General features: G+C 37.3%; 2 protein-coding genes across 4 annotated transcripts in view; both read left to right on the top strand.

The window, feature by feature from the left end:
• anln (anillin, actin binding protein) overlaps positions 1-2167 on the top strand; it is a 23369-nt gene extending 21202 nt beyond the window's left edge. Inside the window, exons 18-22 of the mRNA XM_016249587.1 lie at positions 455-508; positions 767-853; positions 962-1069; positions 1147-1319; positions 1405-2167. Of these exons, the coding sequence (XP_016105073.1) occupies positions 455-508; positions 767-853; positions 962-1069; positions 1147-1319; positions 1405-1519 (537 nt within the window). The 3' untranslated portion in view covers positions 1520-2167. The remainder of the gene's footprint in view (positions 1-454; positions 509-766; positions 854-961; positions 1070-1146; positions 1320-1404) is intronic.
• Positions 2168-4606: 2439 nt separating this feature from the next.
• The window catches only part of LOC107564491 (adenylate kinase 2, mitochondrial), a 5145-nt gene continuing 1084 nt past the window's right edge, over positions 4607-8667 (top strand). For 2 of the 3 annotated variants that reach the window (XM_016249586.1, XM_016249585.1), the window contains exons 1-6: positions 4607-4795; positions 6352-6477; positions 6593-6703; positions 6831-6925; positions 8314-8386; positions 8461-8656. In XM_016249586.1, the coding sequence (XP_016105072.1) occupies positions 4697-4795; positions 6352-6477; positions 6593-6703; positions 6831-6925; positions 8314-8386; positions 8461-8656 (700 nt within the window). In that variant the 5' untranslated portion in view covers positions 4607-4696. Of the gene's footprint in view, positions 4796-6351; positions 6478-6592; positions 6704-6830; positions 6926-8313; positions 8387-8460 lie in introns of all 3 variants that reach the window. The other variant, XM_016249584.1, reaches the window with a different exon arrangement.

Raw genomic sequence — 8667 nt, 5'->3', positions numbered from 1 at the left:
TTTTAGCAAATGGCTGCAATATAACACAGAGTGAAAAATTTAAGGGGGTCTGAATACTTTCCGTACCCACTGTATATGTATGTGTGTATATATATGTATATATATATATATATATATAAAAACATGCCAGGAAACCCTATTCTTGGCCACATGTCAATGTCCACTTTTTTTTTTGGGTAACATGTAAGGATCACTGTTAAGTCCAACTGCTTGTGCCAGCCAAGTTGCATGGCGTTTTGCCAGTCAGTCGGACTCAGTGGGTGTGTTCCGTCACAAAAGGGATGTCAATGCATACCCTCTGTTGCTTGCTAATGTCAGAGAGGGAGAGGTTTAACCACAGCACTTGTTCACACCAGCTTAATACAGTTTTAACACTACTCTCTTGTTTTTCTTGCATAGTGCTGCCATTTGCATATGCCAGACTCTTTCACATGCAGTAATTTCTCTATTTTAGATCAAATATGAAGGGGTTGAAAGAGAGCTGCTCAGTGACATGTTTCACAAAAAGGTTGCTATATTTGCTCTGTGTTTGGTAACACGAGTTGTTGTGTCTGAGTTTTTGTCTAACAAGGCTTGGTGTCTTTTCGGTGATACTGTCACTTTAAGCTGCTTATTTACAACCTTTGTATTTGGGTGAATACCAGTTGTTTTCATTACACCTTCAGGCAAATGTGTAACTACTACATTTATGGCTCGCTTTTGCTGCAAACGACGCTTCTCTTGGATATGTTTGTGTTCTGGCCCTTAATGTCCTGTTTTGCTACAGGTACCTTTCCTTTGTCCTTTGGAGGGGCACGTTTACCTGAAAATTCAGTGCGAGGTTGGCTCACGGATAGAGGAAAGAGGCTTCCTGGTGAGTCTTTATACTGAAAGAATGGTATTAGTAACAAAGTCATTATTAAACACTTTCTTGTTTTACTTGGCTTTATGTGATGCCAGTGAGGGTGTCTTTTATTTGCAGACTATGTTTGAGGATGTCAGTGGATTTGGAGCCTGGCACAGGAGGTGGTGTGTCCTTTCAGGATACTGCATCTCTTTTTGGACCTACCCTGATGATGAAAAACGAAAGGTAGGCCTACTATAATTTTGTTAATTTTTGAGATGCATTTAATTCATGTTAACAGGTTATTCTTCTTCTTTCCACAGAATCCAATTGGTCGCATTAACCTTGCCAACTGTACCAGTCGTAAAGTGGAGCCGGCAAACAGAGAGTTCTGTGCCAGGCCCAATACCTTTGAGCTCATTACTGTGAGACCACAAAGGGAGAATGACAGAGAGACCCTGGTCAGCCAGTGCAAGGACACACTGTGTGTTACAAAGTAAGACCCAATTAAAAATGTGAATTCATGTGCTTTGATGGAGAAGAGCCAGTCCTAAATCAGAACATCCCTTTGTAATATGCAGGAACTGGCTGAGTGCTGACACTAAGGATGAGAGGAATCTGTGGATGCAGAAGCTCAACCAGGTCTTGATAGACCTGCGCACATGGCAGCCAGATTCATGCTACAAACCCATGTAAGCCTGCTCTCATCGGGCACCAAGGGCCAAAAGTATCCTAGTCTGACTTTCACATTGACTGCGTATATGTCTGATTTGGAAGTGCAATATGGCATCACGGTTACACAGTGTTTACAGATACATTTTACAAGTTAGTAATTATAAATTTGACAAGTTAAAAGCCATAAATTAAGAGATTTCAATTAAAGGACAAAATGCTTTGCCTTACAAGGGTATTCAGGTATGTTTTTGATACTTTTGTCTGTGTAATTTAGCAAGGATTGCTTAAAGACTAATGAAAGTTTGTTTGCTTTGTTAGACTGTCAATTTGTTTATGTATATTTAAATGTCTTTTGCATGACTGCTGTCTGCTGAGATACCTGCTGTAGTCAGATTTCTCAGAATATTGGTTGAGCAAGACAGGAGGCAGTGTCTGAATCTTTAAATGATCCACACATTTAATGTCAGCACTTTGTGGTGACAAATTTCATTTTCATATTAAGTACTGCCAAAACCTATGATCATTTTTTATATTTGTATATTTGCTGTTATAGGGATAACTTCATTTTTTTTGCTCATCTGTCAGGAATCAGAAATGTATTTGAATAAGATTTTTGGGGGTTTGTTTGGATTGGAGTTATGAAAATTGAGATTTATATTTATATATCAGTTTCTTCTATGATCATTTTTTATATTTGTATATTTGCTGTTATAGGGATAACTTCATTTTTTTGCTCATCTGTCAGGAATCAGAAATGTATTTGAATAAGATTTTTGGGGGTTTGTTTGGATTGGAGTTATGAAAATTGAGATTTATATTTATATATCAGTTTCTCGAAGTACACAGTGGAGAGCTCACTTGGATAATGAAAGGAATGGGTTTTTTTTTCTCCTTTTTGACATTTATGGGCAGTGTTGGTCCTATCTGTGGTTTAAAAAGCTGCGGACAATTTAAAACGCAATTAGATCCTTCCCTGTCACCAAAGCTCTTTATGATGAGGGATATGTGCCTTCAAAAGAATACAACTGTTACAATATTCACCATAGAAATTTCCCTTTTTCATTGAAAAGAAAAAAAAAATTCTTTACTTGACCCGGATGACTTCACAATAACTGTGAGTTAAAATATTTATCATGCACATCCCCTATTTTCTAAGCTGTCTACACCATATATATATTCTTGTGAGTTTGCTTTATGTAACTTTTATATGAACATTTTATAACTTTTTAATGGTCCTAACTAACTTTAGATTAATTTATCTATATCCAAATGTGTTTGAATAAGTGACATTTACAAAAGCTTTTTTAATTCACACTAAATGTCATATTGCCTTGACTGAGACAAATTTCTTAACCTTGTCATACACCATACCAAAATGTAGCCCCCATCACTGTAGTAATCTTAAGGCACTTCAGTGTTATGGCTGTTTTGTGTGTTATTGTATCTTAAAACACTCCAAATGTGGCTTCCATGTATCACGCAGAGCTGCAGTTTAAATAAAACAAGATTTTGACAACATCACCAGTTTCTTACTGTTTTGTTTGTTTAACTGCCTCATATCTTACCAATGTTTAGTTAGACTAGAAATGTTTAGTATTACTACATTATTACTGTATGATAATGTAAAAATAAAGAACAGCAATTACATTTAGTTATTTAGCAGACACTTTTATCCAACACGACTTACAAATGAGGACAATAGAAGCAATCAAAATCAACCATCACAATTAGATGAACTACAATTAGAAATGCCTAGTAGTGTTGTAGTACTTGCCCATTTTTGAAGATCTTGGTCTCAGACTTGGAGGACTCGAGATTTTATTTCAAGACCTGTCAAGAACAAACCAGTAACGTTAATTACATTTTAGGATCATTTTTAAACTATGGTTTTTGTATTTCGTCTACGAATATAGTTCTAAACAAATCCATGGCAGATCTGCTGTGCGTTTCTGATCAACTCAATGCGGTTTCATTACAGAATGAGTCGTCTGCTTTGAATGAATTGGTTGAATAAAAATCTGTGACTCACTCATTGTGTGATTAATCACCTAGCCTACTGGCCGCCATCAAATATTTATGCAAAACTTTTATTTGAAGACCAGTCTCAAAAATATTTCTGCAGTTGTAATTGTACCAGTTCAGATGCAACTTATGCCTCTGTAGTGCAAAGATGAATTTTGTTCTTCATGATTTCATTTGATCGGTCCTATTATTGTAATTGTATTTATTAAATATAACACATTTATCAGGCAGTAAATGTGGATGAATTTGAGAAGTGATGGATTGGTCTTGGTCTTTCTCTGCATTAGTCTAGTCTTGGTCTCTCAACACCCTTTGCTCTTGGTCTGGACTTCAAGTGGTCTTGATTACAACACTAATGTCCAGTCAGCTAACTGAAATTAAAGTTTAAACTAAAGTATTTAAATCAGGGGTGCCCAAGCTCGGTCCTGGAGGGCCGGTGTCCTGCAGAGTTTAGCTCCAATCCCAATTAAACACAGCTGAGCCAGCTAATCAAGCTCTTACTAGACATACTAGAAACTTTGTAGCAGGTGTGTTGAGGCAAGTTGGAGCTAAACTCTGCAGGACACCGGCCCTCCAGGACCCAGTTTGGGCACCCCTGATTTAAATGAATAAAGCTAAAGAGAATTATAAAAATAAATGACAAAAGCAAGATACCAATTAAAAAATGATCCAAAATTGTAAATGAAAAATACTATTAAACTATTTGAAGAAAAGTACATAAATGCAACTGAACGACCGTCTGATAAAAGAAAAGTTCGTTAAGTTCATTTTAGGGTGACCACTACGGTGCTTTTAAATTATGATCTGTGCTTAATATAAAGGCGGAATAACAACCTTTGTACAGTCTGATGTGAATATTAATATGTCTTTTCAGATACGCATGGATATCTTCTTTTCCTTATCTAAACTTTCACATCTCTGTGATGTGCGATGTGTCATTTCAGGCCAAATTCCGGATATTAGACGATACTGAGGCGTTCGATTTTATCCAATGAGCTCGCGCTGTGGATAAACGGCGTGCCATTGGCCAATCAGATGCATGGCTTTGTGCTAGAAGGCGGGGCTTTGGATCCATACTCAGCAAAGGGAGGCGTTACCACTTCCTCTCCGAGTGAGTTTGCGGACGGAAAGTGTGTAGTGAGAGAAGTGTCCGTAGTTCGTTTACAGCTTGTAACCATGGCCCCCAGCACGCAAGCGGACGATACAGTCTCGGGTGTAAGGAAAGGTATTCGAGCCATTCTGCTCGGCCCGCCCGGTGCGGGGAAGGGGACGCAGGTGAGAGCTCATGCGAAGGGCCGCGTGGCTCACTCTGATTAAACTGTCCAACAGTAGCGGCATTGAGAGTACTGTGTTGTAAAGGGATAGTTCACCCCAAAACAACAACCTAGCCTCATGGTATCACAGACCTATATGGATAAATAGTTTTCAGTGAAATGATGTAGACAATATGCTGGAATGTTAAACGACAGCCTCGGTCACCATTCACTTTCATGATACACGTTTTGTGTTTAACTATTCATTTAACTGTACTAAACCAAATGTTATAGGCCTACAATTTAAACTGAGTGTAATTGTCTCTTTAACACCTGTGTCCTGTTGCCCTGGGCATTATCAGATGATGCTTTCTGATCCGATTATTCATTCAGTGCAATTATTATTTAATATCCATGTCACTCAGATCATTTGAGCTGATTAACATGACAGTTAACACGCGTGAATTGGTTGTCCTGTTGCCCTGGGCATTATCAGATGATGCTTTCTGATCCGATTATTCATTCAGTGCAATTGTGGAATTATTATTTAATATCCATGTCACTCAGATCATTTGAGCTGATTAACATGACAGTTAACACGCGTGAATTGGCGACCACTGGGAAAATTGTAGCCCTTTCTGTCCTGTTGGGTGATGGTGTAACTCAACAGACCATGAAGAACAGGCATATCAGCAGTACTGCTTGCTGATATTAAGCAATGTTTGCTGCACATTTTGAATGTCAGTAAAACAGTTCAAACTTGGCTTATGAATGTGGTTACGACAGAATAGTGATTGAGTTTTATGGTTCTGTTCATACAGACACTAGGATACAATATACTGTATCAAACATACAGTAAATAAAGTACTATTTTGAAATATTATTACAATTCTGAAGGACCATTTTCTATTTGAATATATTTTAAAATGTAATTTATTCCGGTGATTGTAAAGCTGAGTTTTCAGCAGCATTACTCCAGTCTTCAGTGTCACACGATCCTTCAGAAATCATTCTAATATGCCGATTTATTATCAATTTTGGAAACAGTTGTGCTGCTTAATATGTATATATTTTTTTATTACGGATTCTTTGAAAGAGTAAAAAAAAACAGCATTTATTTGCTGTTCAAGAAACATTTCTTATTATTAATGTTGAAAACGGCTCTAATATTTTAATGTGATAAATGTTTTTTTTTTCAAAATTATTTTATGAATAGAAATGCAGTGCTTTTTTTTTTTTAAATAGACCTTTTTGTAGCAGTGTAACAGTCTTTCCTCCCACATTTGATCAATGTCATTGCATACTTGCTGAAAAAGCTATGAATTTTATTTTATTTTTTTATATATTACAGATCTCAATTTAATGGTTGTTGTTGTTTTGTTTTTATTCAATTATTTCAAGACAAATGTTACCTGTAAATATTAAGATTATGTATTAATTGTTCCCATGAAAGGTTGTTAGATGAACAAGTGTTTGGCTTTCCTTATATTCTAAATGTTATTTTATGTAATGTATCTGATCATTATTTTTGATTGTTTCTGAGTTAATTCCATAAATGTTTCATTTCGGCCTCCACAGGCACCCAAGCTTGCAGGGAAGTACTGTGTGTGTCATTTAGCTACTGGGGACATGCTGAGGGCCATGGTGGTATCTGGCTCTGAGCTCGGTCAGCGGCTTAAGGAAACCATGGATGCCGGCAAACTGGTAAAATTAATAGATGTTCTACTTTTTATATATTTTAAAATTTGTTCCTCTCCCATGTGCATTTTCGGTTGGAGGGATAAAATCCTGAGTCTTTGTTTTGTCATCTTTCCTTAAGGTGAGTGATGAGATGGTGGTGGAGCTCATAGACAACAACCTGGGCACACCTGCATGCAAGAATGGATTCCTGCTGGACGGTTTCCCCCGCACTGTCAAGCAGGCAGAAATGGTGAGGACCTTTTCAATCTGTAAACAACTGACATTATAAGTAGGCGCAGAACTCTCTGAAATACTGAATTTAAAATGGGAGCCCAAGAATGCATCAGTCAGCCTGTGCCTCTCTTTCTTAATTCTAGCTGGATGGCCTCTTGGAGAAGCGTAGTGAGAAACTGGACTCTGTGGTTGAATTCTCAGTTGATGACTCTCTGCTAGTGCGCAGAATATGTGGGAGGTATGAAGATGGAGGGTCCTGTAATTTGGAGCTTAGTATTGTATCCCACCACTGCTAATGTGTTCTAATTGCTCGGTTTAATTGAATGAATGCGGAATATACTGAAAAGATGTCACTCATTTCAGGAACAAGAGAAGACATGTTTTCTAGGTAGGACATAATAGCTGTCAAACACTTTTCTTTCTGTTGTTTTTAATGGAGGAGCTGGCAGGAAAATTTTCCTTTTGGTGTTTGGATTGTATTTTAAAAAGGAAGTGTACCTCCTTACTTCCTCCATTTAGTAAGAATTGTAAAGCATGAAAATTGCTCTTGTTTAAATGTAAAAATCAGTAATGGACAAATACTTGATACACAAGCAATTAATACATAAATCAATTACTTGAGTAAAACTATAGACACCCTAATAATATATTACTTCTATGGAAGAATTTGTCCTCATTTTCAGTTTTACTCGAGTAAAAAAATTTTTGTGAACCATGTTTATTTATTCTAGCCTGTACTAGACAGATTTATAATAATAATAATAATAAAGATTTGTGCAGACATTTAATATTTATTTATCTGCAAATAAGCAAACCTTTTTTTTTTTCTTACCAAAACATATAACATGTATAAAAGCATTACATTTGAATATACTAAAATGTCCATTTAAGATAATGAGAATTCAAGTATGCAAACATGTAAAAGGACACCATATAATATTTAAAAAATGTGGAAATATGAAACTTAAATCGTTGGAAAATGCAATGTTCAGACATCCCATGGGGGAAGATGTTCACATTTTAAGAGGAACGCTATGTGAACATACTAGTTTCATACCATTTGAAACTACTACAGCAGGGGGAGGATGCATGGGTGTTATTAACATTATTTTGCCTTAAAAAGCCTATCCTGTACAGACGGTGACACAGAAATGCAGATATGTCCACATTCAAGCATTTTAATAAGCTTAAACAGCTTGCCATATTAGTTTCCAAATAACGAACTCTCGTGTCTGCAGTATCGATACTAAAAACTCACACTTTAAGTCATCAGTTGAGCACACATTTAAGCTCCCGGTTCTTGACTCATTTTGACCGGATTATTGAATCAGTGAGTTGTTGATTCGAGAACAGCTGCATTCGGATCAGTGAACCAATTCAACAGGAAAGAATTAGCTCAATCACAAATCCGACATCACTATTGCCTCTCAGAGCGGGTAGCGTTTTCTTCAGTTCGTGATCGTTAGTTGAAATGCAGTGGAGTAAAAAGTATGATTTTATACTTTCAAATGTAGTGAAGTAAAAATTTCTCACAATAAAAATACTCTGATAAAGCACAGATGCTTGAAAAATGGACTCAAGTACAGTAACTTTCCACCACTGAACATAATCCATTTCATTCCTCAGACTCATTCATCAGCCCAGCGGCCGGTCTTACCATGAAGAGTTCAACCCCCCCAAAGAGCCAATGAAGGATGATGTGAGAAACAAAAACTGTCTTATTCTAATTAACAGGACAGCTATAGAGGTTTGGTCTGATCCATATGTCCACAGGTGACCGGGGAGCCTCTTATTCGCCGTAGTGATGACAACGAGACCACCCTGCGCTCCCGACTAGAGTCCTATCATAAGCAGACGGCCCCTCTAGTGCAGTACTACAGTGCCCGCGGCCTGCACACTGCTGTTGATGCTTCTCAGTCCCCCGACCTCGTCTTTGCCTCCATCCTTGCTGCCTTCTCTGCTGCTACCTGTAAAGATCTT

This window comes from Sinocyclocheilus grahami, unplaced genomic scaffold (assembly GCF_001515645.1).
Source record: "Sinocyclocheilus grahami isolate Dianchi unplaced genomic scaffold, SAMN03320097.WGS_v1.1 scaffold940.1, whole genome shotgun sequence".
Classification (NCBI taxonomy): Eukaryota; Metazoa; Chordata; class Actinopteri; order Cypriniformes; family Cyprinidae; genus Sinocyclocheilus; species Sinocyclocheilus grahami.
This window is presented reverse-complemented; position numbering and strand designations above follow the sequence as displayed.